Source organism: Ahaetulla prasina, chromosome 2, assembly GCF_028640845.1.
Source record: "Ahaetulla prasina isolate Xishuangbanna chromosome 2, ASM2864084v1, whole genome shotgun sequence".
NCBI classification, from domain to species: Eukaryota; Metazoa; Chordata; class Lepidosauria; order Squamata; family Colubridae; genus Ahaetulla; species Ahaetulla prasina.
Genome location: NC_080540.1, coordinates 171,373,701 through 171,388,425, shown reverse-complemented (window position 1 = coordinate 171,388,425; position 14,725 = coordinate 171,373,701). Strand labels below are relative to the sequence as shown.

The window sequence follows — 14,725 nt, the reverse complement described above, 5'->3', positions numbered from 1 at the left end:
CCACAGAATACTTTTCAATAACCAGGTGATGTTTGACAAACATAAGAATAATGGAAAGGTTCTTTATGGACAGCAGAGATTTTCCCCCTAATGCTCTTACATTTTTGTTCACAGTTCTCCTTATGGAAGATTCCTGAATAGGGGCATCCGGCAATACAAAGCTGGTCTGCCAATCCTTTGCTGCTATCTTGAGATTGTTTTTGGCCTTCAGAGTAGTTTGTCTGTGTCTTGGGATGGTTTTTATTGATTAATTACTCTTGGAAAGAGTAACAGTGGCTTGGCATAATCTCCCCCTCCCAAATAATTGTATTAAAAATTTAAATAAAACAGTAAAAAAATAATAGAAAGAAGGAAAAAAATAGCAAGAAAAATATATAAAAAGGACCCCATGCCAAGAAAAGGACTCCCCACCTTCTTTGTGGCAAGAATAAACAATTTTCTAATTGTTTAACTTCCACTTAGCTAACATATAAAATGCTTAATCCCATAACCCATCTCTTACCAATAGGCAAATCACATAAGGTCTTCAGTCCACTTATCAGTAAAAGATCCATCAGAGCTCTAAGTTTTTAACCCTAGTTAGCATATATAAAACTCAATATGCCACATCTCACCTCTTAACTGTAACAAAATCCCATTTAAAAGTCATAAAATGGTCCCAGCATTTTGATGTAAACAAAGTTAAAATACTCAAGTTTAACTAAACAAAAAGGGACCATTTCCCGTTTATAAAAAAAACAAGCCTAATGCACAATATTCTACATAATCTCTTATCTTCAAGTACATATCCCATATCTCCACTCTATAAGCATATCCGTATTTCACAAGTATAAAATAATCCCATTATCCTAGCAGAGGCAAAAAAACAACAACTAAAGTTAAACATAGCAAAAAGAAATAATTTCTCCTTCTTTAAAAAAAAAATTTCAAACTTGTCCCGGTGTTGTTGAGACTCCAGCCCCCGAACCTGGCCCCATGCCCGACATTTGACTCCGAGAGTGAGGGGGAAGGGCCGGTAAGGCTTACCTCGGGAGCACCGATTCCTTTGGCCCGACTCCAGGAGCTAGAACCAGACCAGTTGGAGGACGTAACTAGGCCGTCATCCCCTGATTCCTCCCTTCCCCAGGCTACGCCTTCAGACCCAGCTGATAATAATCAAGCTTGGATCGACCCGCGCTTCAGAAGTTTAGAGAGGCGGCATCATCAAAGGGAAGAGTGGGGCAGGAGCCCCACCCCACAAGATATATAAGGAGCTTTGGGACTGCTCTCACTCCACGGAAAGCAAAAGCTAGCTGAACCATTTCAAAAAGAGCTGAGATCTTGCTCTGTGAGTCACTTGTTTGAACTTTGGCAGGCAGCTGCGATTTCTCTGCCAGGACTGATAAGAGCCGTGAATCCCCTGGCTGAAGGCCAGCTCATTGATCCGAAGTGGGGAAGGAGACAGAACACCCGGCTTGGCTTATTCTCCATTGGCACACTATATGCCTGAATGTGGATTCATAGAGGCCAACATCTTTGGCAATCTGTAGCCCTTGCAGTGTCATAAGCATCAACACGAGAACTCTTGGAGATCCCTTCTAATTGAGGTGTGTGACATCCAGAAACATGTGCAGCAAAGGCATATTCCAATAGCAGCAACCAACACCATGGGATATTTTTTTAAGAGGGGAAGGCCACTCAGAGTCATTGACTAGAAATCACAATTAATTTATCACTCAACCAAACTCATATATTTTTCGCTAATTAACATTGGCTCAGTGTGTTCCATAAAAATGTGGCATAGTTTTCTGTCTGTATTCTTTATTTAAACAGAATTTCTTCGTCTATTAATAGGACTTGGCACATTGTTAAGTTACAATTGTGCAGGACTACAAATAGTTCAAAATGGTTTCACAAACTTTTACCACTGTTGAGTGTTAAATTACTATTCCTAGAACTGTTGTCCATGCTTTGTGAGAATTCTGGGAGCGTCTGGTCAATATTTTGAAGAGGTTGCATTAGGGCAAGAAGTAGGTGTGCAAAGTGACAACTCCTCATGTCATCTTAAATTCATAACAGATTACAAGAGAAGATTTCAGTTGCTTTGTTGATCAGGTGAAGGAAATACTTGAAAGCTCTTTACAGTTTGCTAATAGTTTTACAAACCACATTTTTACATTTAAGGCCGCAGTATCACAAACCACAATGTCCCAGTCAATCAAGTCACTAAAGCAAAATAATTTGCAGTGTAAAAGACGGGTGTTTCCCAGAAACATAAATATCATTGTCTTTAAACTTTTTAACACATTCAAAGTTTGCAATCTCATTCTCCCATGAGTCTTGGAACTTACATAATTTGGCAAGGGCAATGAGTGAGGTGTTGACGGCTAAGGAAAGCTCAATGGGAAGTTCAGGGGGAACAACCGAGGTTAGTATTAAAGTACATTCCAGAAAGAGCTTGTAACGGTTCCTGCTGGGGTCTTTAGTGCCTTGGAAAAAGGAACAGAGACACACATTTACATATTATGGCTGCACAATTGACTAAGATGATTGTTAAGTCCCAGAACATATGCTAGGACACAATGAAACTATAAGTACACCAGGGGTAATCAAGTGTCTTCTGACCTCAAAGTTTTAATCTATAGACCAGACTATCTACGGAGAGTATCTGCATGATACTAAACCTGAACATTTTCTGAACATTTTCCCTTGATAATCCCTTGATAATCGATTTAGAAATGTATCAAGAATATTGTCTTTTTAAAATTCCATCCGGGTACAGAAATGTGCTAGAATGCTGTGGAATCCAGCAAAGAACAACCGATATCTTCAATAAAGCAACCAAATCAGTAAGACATCTATCCCTTTAATAATGCAGCCGTTCTAATTGAGTATCCCTTTTTGTAGCTCATCAACACACTTGCCATTCCTACTGATGCTATATTCTCTTCTTTATTAGAGAGGCCCAAATTTACCTTCGATCCATACGTAGGCTGCGGCAGCAATGGCAAAGATGAGGAGGAAAAGAATGAAGATGAAAGTTTCCAAGTTGTTGGCTGTTACCCGTTTCACCCCGAAGAGGATTGTACGTAAGAGCTTCCCCTGAGAGAGAGAAAGAGAGAGAACAAATAATCAGTTCAGAGGAATTATTGACAGAATAGAACAAAAAAATGTGACTAGTATCTAAATCCTCAGAGAAGTGTTCCCCATTTTAGAATACTCTACACATATTGAACTGCAACTCAATTCCTCATGGAATTATGGAATTTCCTTCCCTGCAGTATTATGCAAAAAAAAAAAAAAGCCGATGTACTTTGGCTTTCAAAACCCTGCCAGCAAACCAAACCACTCCCTTAAAACCCTAATGTTTTAAGAAACAGTTTACTAAGGTTTAGGAATTTAAAAAGCATAAAATTAAAAATAAATAACACCAAATAGTAGAAGGCAGATGGAAGACTTGAAAACTGTTCCATATTTCCTCAGACAATGGGCTTTCTTTAAAATAAACAGCAATCACATCGGCACAATTTCATCTTTGCTTCGAGTTCCATTTAAAGGACTTTGGGTTGTAGAGATATATGTCTTAGATTTGTAAATTAGTCAGGAAGAAGCATGAGCTCCGAATTACAAATTCTGCTTCTTGAGCTGGAGGAGCGAATCCCAGGATGAAGATGCATGACTGCTTTCACATAAAAGCATTGAGGTTCTTACCTGAGAAGTATTAAAGCCTGTCCTCAGAACGTAGGCCACACACCCATTATCAACAGCTGCAGAAGGGAGAAAGGAAAATATTGTGTATTTCTATAAAACAGCTCTATAAAGCTTAAATGGGGAATTTGGGTGAACCCCTCCCCACCCCCAGCAAATGTGAACACTACAACACTTATGCAAAAAATTTTTTTAAAAGTCATCTTATATCAAATGAAAAAGGCAGAAGTTATAAGTTGAAGAAAAGCGCCTACTTGGACCAGCTATATTTATCAGTAAATTCAGTCGATATGTTGCACTACTCTTTCTCAGAATCTGACAAAAGTGATCTGAAAAGCACTATATGAGTACAATATTCTAGAAGAAAATGTTTTTCTAAGGGAAATTATAATTTATTGATTCTTCTTCTATCTCTTTCCTTGTCCCTGTTCCCAATTTTGTTCACGCTGGTTTAGTCACTACATACGTTTCAGGCCAGTACTGGCTTTTAGTGGTGGGATATGCTGCACAACTTTTGTTCCCCCGAAAATGACATGCAACCTGGAATCCGCTTGCATATCCAGGACATGATCAGGATCCAAATCCTCAACTGGCTCCTGTAGGACAAAACAGAACTTGAGTGTTAACAGCAAGCGAATAACACAAAATTTGCTGAGATAGGCAGAGGTGTAATCAGCCAATCTTTGCTGAGTTCTCTTTATATTTTTGCTTACACAAATTACATATTTTCTAGAATGTAAGAATTATCCTTATTCAAATGAGAGTTGGCTCCAGAATCAGATACATTATGATTGACAGCAGAGGTGTCAAACTCACATTGTCACAGCAGCATCAAGTGACATATCAAGACTTTTCTCCCCACCTTGCTAAACTGGGCATGGGCATGGCCAGTGTGTGACGCATCCGGCCTGTGGGCCAGGAGTTTGACAGCCCTGATCGAGAGCAAAGCATAATTTTTAAGTTCCATAGGGAAGCAGCTGTACAAAGAGAGTCTGAACTTTTCTACTTTATTATATTTATATATAACAAACTTTTTAAATACCCACTTCCCTCACAGAGGGGAACTAAGTGGTATACGATTTCATCAGTACAATAAAACATTAAATCCTAATAATTTCAGATGTAAAATTTAAAAATATAGAACATTATAAAACTGCAAGAGATGGAGAGATCCAAGATGGGGAGACAAAGAGTTTTTAATACAGGTGGTGGGAGGGTGTTCTGATATTTAATATTAAATAATATTTAATACAATAGCATTTTTACTAATGTATCAGTTTTGTGTATTTTGTGCATTTTTTCTCAATGTATGCCATCCTGTATGAATATTTAAAAGTATAAGATAGAAGTAACTGTTTAATTTCATTTGCAACGAGAAACGAGCAATGAAATGCCAGCATATTTTCTCCTATTTACTACTATTGTGTATTACAACCATCCCATATATCCTATCATCCAGCATTCAATTACACTTAGCTAATTAAATGAAATTACATTTAGCAGTTATCCTTGTTTTAATAATTTCTCTCTCTGCGTGAAAGAATGTAACCCTCTATTATTTCCCGCCCATCAACCAATAGGCAATGTTGGTTCTTCCAATATCAGAAGGTACTTCTTCATAATCTCCCTTCAATTCATACTTTACACTCATGCGAAATCATTGTTTAGTCTCTTTCCTTGTCTTGCTTGATTTTTACAATGATTCTTGCAGTCTACCTGACGTCATTCTTTCCCCTTCATCCTGACTCAAGGAAACAGCTTGTACAGCATGGCATTCTGACAACACTACTTGACCAAATTATAGTCATTGACAGGCAAACTGTCAATCCTGAAGTTGACCTGACCGAAGCCATCTTGGATGCTTCAGTGTTGCCACACTGGATCTGAGGGATAAGGAGGGGGGATTTTAGAGAGCTGGGGTTTTGTAGTCAAAGCAAAATACTTTCTCTTGGGAACCAAGGACATTCTCACACTTGGGTAGAGGAAGGCAGAGTGATGTCACCAGGAAACCAGACAGCGCCAGGATTGGACCATGTGACTGACTGACTGAGAAAGTGACAAACTTTTACTTTTAATTAGGTGAAAACCATGGGAGCCTTCAGAGTCAGTTTTCACCAGATACATGCCAATATGATATATCCAATAAAGCTATCCTTTGAGGAACCTACCCGCCTTGGAGTTTTGCTTTCTATGGGTCTATGGGTCTATTACTTGGAACCCTAACACAAACCTTCATTTGAGGGACTGACTCTCCGGTCAACATGGCTTCGTCTACAATACACCTTCCTCGCAGCAGCAGCATGTCACACGGTACAAGGTTCTCATGGGGAGAGCGGCCTGGAATAAAAAGTTGAATGCTCAGAAAGGAGTTGTGACAAAATATGGACTTAGCCAGGATCTAGATTACTCTAAGAATTGAGAAGGACTTGCAAGCTGTTCTTCTTTCCTCATCTTAGCAGAGCTCAGCCTGTCTAGGTAGCACAAATGAAGGATGATTTTTCCCACTGAACAGCAAGAAAAGGTTAGGGTTAATCCTAATCCTTATCAATCCTAATCCTTATCAATCCTGTTTTGCTAGTATGTCATATGCCTTTGGAGTCTCTCCAACGAGGCCCAAATGCTTTCTGCCTCTTTTTTTTTTTTTTTTTTTTTGCATTTATATCCCGCCCTTCTCCGAAGACTCAGGGCGGCTTACATTGTGTTCTATGCTGCCTTCTGCAAGTTCACAAAGAAAGGGCCTCTGGTGGCTCAACGGACTAAGTCTTTCTGTTATTAACACAGCTGCTTGCAATTACTGCAAGTTCAAGTCCCACCAGGCCCAAGGTTGACTCAGCCTTCCATCCTTTATAAAGTAGGTAAAATGAGGACCCAGATTGTTGGGGGCAATTAAGTTGACTTTGTATATAATATACAAATGGATGAAGACTATTGCTTAACACATTGTAAGCCGCCCTGAGTCTTCGGAGAAGGGCGGGATATAAATACAAATAAAAGAAAAAGTTACAAAAGGAATAGCCAAGAAAAAAAAACACCTCAGTTTTTGACATAAAAGTAACATTTTTACAAGCAAGTTCTTCCTCTTAATAACAATATTAACCTAAATTCAGCTTATGCCAGAAAATGTAGCCTCACAGATCTAGACAGACTTCTTTCTGCCGTAATCCTCATTCAATACCTGGCAGTTTTACTGATATCTAGGAGTATCCGAATACAGACAAAAGCCAAAAACACTTTGAAATAGAAAAAGGTAGGTAGTTAGTTCTTTATTTGCAACAAGTAAGAGACCTCCATTACCGACTGAAACAATGTCTCCTGGAATTATTTCATCACTGGAAATTGGCCGCCATTTCCTGTTTCTGTAAACCTGAAAAATAAAGAGGCAGTAAAATAATATTTTGGATCCTTGGGCTGAAGTAGCTCTGGAGAAGCAACACCCACCTATGTAACTTTCATGGTGCTTTTAACCAAAAGAACCTGTTCATAAAAATAATATAATGTAAGAATAAAAAATGGATGGAATGAATATACACTTTCTCTGAAAATTTAGCCTGTTCCTAGATTTATTCAAAATTTAATAATTGCTTTCTCAGAAGAAACCAATAAATTTACAAAGCCAAGAAACATGGAGATGTCTTAGAAGCCAGGGAATACTGGAAGGGGAGAAAAATGTACAGATTTGGATGACAAATGAAAAAGACCTTGATAACTAAGCACCTTTCTATCTTAGCTTCTAAGGTTCCGGCAACCCTTCCTGTCTTATTGAAAATCCCATATATCAATCACTGTGCTTTTTCTGACAGCTCCTCTTTCTTAGCAAGCCCACTTAACAAGTACAGCAACTTTTATTCACATCACCCTGAACAACGACCTCCAGTATTCTGGAAGCTAACAGTTCATTAGAATCTCTGCAGATGAGTGGGGAAGGGAGAAGGAGGCAGCACTGGAGTCTTCAAGTTTTACTTGAATTTTTTATCTTTTGCCCTTGCTTACCTGGATCATGTAGGGTTTGTTACCCATTTTTCGGATCTCAGACATGTTCCTCATTTGTTGCTGGACAAGGGATGCTTCAAAAGCTACCAGCATGGAAAGAGTGAAGACGCTATAATACCAGTATTCATCCAGGCACCACAGGCCCACGCAGAATACCTGTGAAGAGCAGAATCAAAGGATTTTAGGGATCAAGCAGTTCGGCAACTTTTTGGAAGCTAGGAGCCACAATGAAATATTTATATAAATATTTCCACTTCCTTTGCTGAGGACATCTGAACAAGTCCACACTAGCCAGCCAATTGCATAAATAAAAAGCTTACAACTCATAATGATCTGGGAATTAACAGCTTTGAATGACAGCAGCATTTGCTTATCCCTTTAAGAAACAACCAAACAGCAAAAAAAGAGAAAAAAAATTACACTTGATAGTGTGCCTTGGCATACAGCTTTTATTACCTGAAAGACGAAGAAAGGAGCTGTTGCTCTCTCTTTGAAGAGTTCCAGGAATTCTGGCACAACCATTTCTGCCCTGTGTGAAAAGCAGAATCCTTGTTCATTTGAACACTCACCCTTTCTTGAGCCCACTCAATTTGCAAAACTTTCAGTAACTTTTGCTGCATTTAACTTTCAGTAACTTTTGCTGCATTTAACTTTCAGTATTCTGGGAAAGATGACAAGGAGGGTCACAGAATCTCCACCTCTGGTTTGGATCCTGAAGGCTTCATTTTCCTTACCCATTTCCCGCTCTCTTCTATTTTCACTTTGGCTTCATCAAATGTCCTTCAAAGCTCAGAACTTTAAAGCTTCAGGCACCACTTAACCCGGACTGCTCCTCAGTTGTCATTGTCAGACCCGCAATTTTCACCATCGGTGGATAATTATCAATACTTAATAATTAATAACTAATTAAATAACTACACTGGAATAATGGGGGGGGGAGAACTGCCATTTTAGTTTTCATGACAGGTTCAGAGTTCTTCCTACTCGGTGATGTGACTGCATTACTAATTTGTTTCTGCAGCCTTTGCTAATCTGATACCTTCATATACATTGTGGCTGAAAATCCTACCATATCCCCAGTCCACATCAATGTTTGGCACGCTGGGTAACAACAAAAGCAGTTGTAATTCGGGATACTGGGAAAGTGCCAAGTTTAGGAAAACTGGGTTACAGCTGTGGAAACTGAGGGTTGTTTTTTTTTGTTTGCTTTAGCTTTTAAGACAAGTAAGTTATAAAGTGGGAATAAAGAGAGAAATTGTGTCTATAGTTGGGTAAGGAAAGCAGATCTATGCCTTTGAGAGCGCTAATATATATTTTTTAATTACAAAGGCATGCCTGAACACAGTGGGTCTTTAAGTAGGATAAGACAGCTTGTTATAAGGGGATGGATGAACGAAGTGAAGAACTTTCTTCCACAAATTCTTCCAGACATACAGGATGGAAAGATGGGCTATTGGAAATGTGGAAAGGCAGCAAAATGAGTAAAAACGGACTTAGGATTCATGCAACCTCATGCCGGAATGGGACAACTTGCTTTGGCCAACTCACCATGACCAACTCACTGCAGGACAATTCAACAGTTCAATTTAATTATTTAAAACAATTAAAAATTAATTTTAATTTTTGCACATTTCATTTTATCCCTCCTTTGGCACCCTTTTTAAAACGATTCTATTCCACTATTTCTTCAATATTAATGTAACTCTTGTCCCGCGGTGAGTTTGCCAAAGCGAGTTGACCACAAGTGGGCTGTGGCAAGTTGTCGTAGACTCACCTCATGCAATTGAATAAGATTGGAATAAAATTGACCTTGGCAAAGATAGAGAGCAATTAATCTCAAGGCTGTTAAATGTCTATATTCAGCTTAGTTAATTTACAAATGATAGAATTGTAAGTCAATGTTGGGGGATAAAAATGCCTTTTGGCAGACATATACTTTAATGTAGATAGTCAGATGAAACTGTGGACCGGCAACACATCAGCTGAATAAAGTGCAGTAAGAAGCAATAAAATATTTATTTTTTTCTATTGTGAATTATTAACTAGAAACGTCCATATCCATCTGGCAATCAATGCTATCACCAACACGCTGTCAATAGCTATAAGCTAATTAAACTGAACATCCAACGGTCAAGAGCTTAGATATTCTTGTCTTACGATAAATTTAAGTTTAGGATAAATATTACAGATAAATACTGTAGCCCACCTTTGTCCTACTTACTTGTTGGTGCCATATTTTTTTTCTGCTGCTTTGATTTCTTTATCTTCCTGGTAGCCACGAGCATTCTGATAATACTGCAGTGGGTGCTCCACAGGAAATGCCACAGGAAGGAATTTTTTGCTTTCACTTAGTTCACAAAAGTATTTGATTTTTTGAAATTCAAAGGAAAGAACCTCCTCTCCATCTTCTCCCTAGAAGGGACACACAAATTAACTTTCTGTGTACATGGAGCCAGTTTGGAGATTTCTGCCATTAAATGTGACACACTATGACCATGATGGTAAACCTGTGCCACCTGTGGTACGCAAAGCCCTCTCTGTGGGCACAGGAGCTGTCACCCAGCTCAGCTCTATAGTGCATGCATGCACGCCTCCCATTGGCCAGCTGATTTTCGGGTTTCTGGTGCAGGGTGCATGCAGGAGACGCGCACGCATGCATGGGGGTTCTCGCATGCATGCGTAGGGGTGGGAGGGGGTCTCACACGCATGTGCAGAGGGTGGGGGAAGCAAAGGGGGAGTGGTGCTCCCCTCCTATGGCCTGTTTTTGGCCCCAGGAGGCTTCAGAGAGGCCTGCCAGGCCCAAAATGGGCAGTGGGTGGGGGGCACGTCCACGTTTGGATGGGGGGTGGGTGGGGAGCATGGGGGGGAACGTGCACACTTGCATGGGGGCAGGGGGAGAGCAGGAGCGCACGGGCATGTGCGGGAGGCGTGGCATGTGGGGGGCATTGCATTATGGGTGTGGGCACACATGCGCGTGACCCCGCCCCATGTTCCCCCCACTTTTGGCATGTGACAGCAAAAAGGTTAGCCATCACTGCACTATGAGGAAGCTGCCCACCAGTCTCCCTGCTACAACAGGCCAAGGCAAATATAAACAGATAAACCCAGCACACAACCTGGTTGTGATTTTGCAGCTTTAAAAAGAATAAAGTTGCTAGTCACAAATGAATTTAATTTTCGTAAAAGCAAATGTTTGTATCTGTTGGAAAGAGAGTATCAGTGGAAAAGTGGGGAGAAACATTTTTGGTCAAATTTCACATTCATCCCACTCAGAACTCGTGGTACTGCCAGAATATTGTTCCAGTAGTATGGTAGGTACTGCAATTGTGATCTGTTGAGACAAGTGCTGCAGACGGGAAGGAATCTTAAGAGAAAGTAGGATAAGTAAGGTATTCCTTCCTTTAAATTAGAAATCCCTCGATGGTTGAAATAAGCTCTTCTCTTTGTGAAGATTCAATTCAGGATTCAAGCCATTAATTACACATTCCTATCCTGTTTGAGATCAGATCCATATTTCTGTGATACCTTAATTTTTTCTTTGCACAAAGTACTAAGTCAAAATCAGCAAACTTAAATGAGATAAAACAAATTGATGAGAAAAGGGAACTTTTCCTCAATTGAAGACCATGATTTAATTTCTCACCTGATCTCGCTGGAGTGGTACTAGTTCTGCGGAACCATTATTTGGCGTTGGCACAACTTTAGCCAAGGTGGCATTCCTTGGACTGCGCACCTGAAAGACAAATAGTTTGAACAATCAGTCTTCAGAATTTGGATCAAATTTGGATCAAATATTTAGTATTTTCTCCACAATTGAGAAGAAACAGCTGAACTTGGGGGTAAAGCTACATTTGTATTACCGGTAATTGTACTGGCTTTATCTAAACTTGAAATAGGTAGGTTGCAATCAGTGTGTCTGAATAATGCAATATTCAGTTTAATATGAATTGTAAATTGATATCAAATGTTTAACACAACCAAAATTCAGTTAATATGAGGCTAGCACACATGCAGTTGCACTTGGAAATTTTAGGCAGTTAATCTTTGTGCATGCAAAATGGAAAAAAGATGCTGTCAGAAGAAAACAGTACACGTTTAGAAAAAAGAGGCTCATTACAATAGAGAAAAAAATTGATGCAACTAAGTGACATGAATATGATCAAATGGTAGTAATGCTAAAATAAGACAAATCCCTGAAGATTTTTTAAAAATTTTGCTTTCTATAACTATTTTGCAATTTTAACAATTTACAATAGATTCTTTTTACTGTAATATTTCATTAATATTCATTAAGTACCCATATCTAAAGATCTAAGTGCCAGAGCCCACTGTAACACCATTGCCAAAAAGGCACTAAGAGTTGTTAACCTAATCTTGCGTAGCTTCTTCTCTGGTAATATTGTACTACTAACTAGAGCATATAAAACATTTGCTAGACCAATCCTTGAATACAGCTCATCTGTCTGGAGCCTGCATTGCATATCGGACATAAATACAATCAAGAGAATCCAGAGATATTTCACAAGAAGAGTTGTCCACTCCTCTGCTCGCAATAAAATACCTTATGCCAGCAGACTCCAAATTTTGGGCTTAGACAATTTAGAACTATGCAGGCTTCAATCTGACCTAAGCATAGTACATAAAATTATCAACCACAATGTCCTACCTGTCAGTGGATACTTCAGCTTCAACCACAACAATACATGAGCAAATAATAGATACAAACTCAAGGTAAACTGATCCAAACTCGATTGCAGAAAATATGACTTCAGTAACAGAGTGGTCAATGCCTGGAATGCACTACCTGATTCTGTAGGTTCTTCCCCAAATCCCCAAAACTTTAAGCTTAAATTGTCTACTGTCGACCTCACCCCATTCCTAAGAGGTCTGTAAGGGGCATGCATAAGTGCACCTGCATGCCTACCGTCCCTGTCCTAATATTCCTTTTTACTTACTCTTTTCATGTATCCAAATTATGTTTATACTTTTACTTGTTAACTTGAAATTTAAATAATTCCATCATTTTGTAGGATTCATTAACCATGCCACTTGCAAAGAAGTCCTGTAGTTTCTTTCCTTTGTTCATCAAAGACAGCATCCCCTGGGCTAAGTGAGTAGCATCAGGGAGAAACTTGTTTCTACAGTTGTGTCTCATTTCTGAAATGCTCTCCTCAAAAGAAGCCCATCAGGCATTGAACAAATGAGCTTCAAGTATTAGCCTATGACTTTATTGCATGCACTGTCCGATTAAAAAGAAAAAAAATCTTAATTCTTGATTCGACTGCTTTTGCTTGGGGTTTTGAAGAACTTCTTGGCTTAATATTTTGTATTATAACTAATGGAAGCCTGCAATTTACCTCTGACATTTCTGGAATAATCAGACACAGAACATATTAATACTTAAAATGAATGAACCATGGCAATGTATCCATTCTAGAAAGCAACTGTGCAAAGCAATATCTAGATGTTTGTTATAGTTTAGTCCTCTCCCTCAGCAGATCATTTAAGAATTAGTGAAGGCTTCTTCCATTAGAATAGAATAGAATAGAATACAATTTTTATTGGCCAAGTGTTATTGGACACACAAGGAATTTGTCTTGGTGCATATGCTCTCAGTGTACATAAAAGAAAAGATACGTTCATCAAGGTACAGCATTTACAACACAATTGATGGTCAATATATCAATATAAATCATAAGGATTGCCAGCAACAAAGTTACAGTCATACAGTCATAAGTGGAAAGAGATTGGTGATGGGAACTATGAGAAGATTAATAGTAGTGCAGATTTAGTAAATAGTTTGACAGTGTTGATGGAATTATTTGTTTAGCAGAGTGATGGCCTTTGGGAAAAAACTGTTCTTGTGTCGTTGTTCTGGTGTGCAGTGCTCTATAGCGTCGTTTTGAGGGTAGTGGTTGAAACAGTTTATGTCCAGGATGCGAGGGGTCTGTAAATATTTTCACGGCCCTCTTCTTGATTCGTGCAGTTTAGGTTTTCATATAATAAGAACTGTGCAAAATGACCTGTCTGGAAGACTTAGAAGCCTTCTAAACAATGCAGGTGGTTATGGGTGAGAAAATAATTGAGGAACACCACTAAACAACAATAAGAGGCAGAAAGCTAGTTTCATAATCTTTCTTTGAATCAATCTATCCTAAGATCAAAGTCATTGTTAGCTACATTCTATTAAGGTACATGCTTTGTTAAAGGCAAACACCCCTGACACCAACAGTTACTAAATTCAGATTATGATTCCAGTTGGTCTGTTGTCCTACTGCTGAAATATACCAATTCATTTTAAGCAGTATTGTCCATTCCAACTGATAATATTTTTTCAGTCATGGGCAGATTTTGTTCTATGACTTTGAAACTGGGATTTTTTGGGAAAACAAACCCATGAATTACAGACTTTTGTCTCTTTCAAAGACAGCAATGAAAACCGTATGAAAGTAATGCCATATGATTCCTGTTAAAGAGGCAAATATAATCAAATTATTATCATGAGTACAACAGTAGAATGTCTAATCTTTACCAGATATTAGATAAGCCTTTAGCAAAAGAACTAGCATCCTTTCTTGTACAAATTTCTTCTCCAACCACTATTGCAATGAAGCTTTAACACAGCAAAACCACAAGCAGCATTTATATTTATATTAATTTTCCCAAAAAAAAGAGAAGCTAGAAATCTACTTTTAAGTCTCTGTATCACTGTGACAGTTTGATCAGTTATTCTGTAATTTCCAAACTGGGCACTGAAATATACTAATGTATATGTTGATATTGATAGGCTCTACGAAACTCACTTTTAGGAAATACTTCATTGTTCATGTAAGATAAATATTGTAGAGAATTTTAAAAAGGAATAGAGGTGAGAAATTGTCATTCAATAGGTAATCAAGTTCAACCAAGAAAATGACTGATGTGCTCAGATACATTTTCCCTTTTGTTTTGTTTAGAGGTGCAAAACTTTAATAGAATCACCACTTTTTTGTTTCTTCTTATAAGCAAGTGCTCCCATTTGGAAATCAAGAAACCACAACTTCCCAAA

At 38.6% G+C, this 14,725-nt stretch overlaps 1 protein-coding gene across 1 annotated transcript in view; it reads right to left on the bottom strand.

The window, feature by feature from the left end:
• ATP13A1 (ATPase 13A1) overlaps window positions 1-14,725 on the bottom strand; it is a 36,630-nt gene that overhangs the window by 20,208 nt on the left and 1,697 nt on the right. Inside the window, exons 2-11 of the mRNA XM_058167281.1 lie at window positions 11,321-11,410; window positions 9,899-10,089; window positions 8,134-8,206; window positions 7,678-7,833; window positions 6,982-7,051; window positions 5,918-6,024; window positions 4,154-4,283; window positions 3,691-3,746; window positions 2,955-3,081; window positions 2,331-2,468 (exon numbers count right to left, since the gene is read on the bottom strand). Of these exons, the coding sequence (XP_058023264.1) occupies window positions 2,331-2,468; window positions 2,955-3,081; window positions 3,691-3,746; window positions 4,154-4,283; window positions 5,918-6,024; window positions 6,982-7,051; window positions 7,678-7,833; window positions 8,134-8,206; window positions 9,899-10,089; window positions 11,321-11,410 (1,138 nt within the window). The remainder of the gene's footprint in view (window positions 1-2,330; window positions 2,469-2,954; window positions 3,082-3,690; window positions 3,747-4,153; window positions 4,284-5,917; window positions 6,025-6,981; window positions 7,052-7,677; window positions 7,834-8,133; window positions 8,207-9,898; window positions 10,090-11,320; window positions 11,411-14,725) is intronic.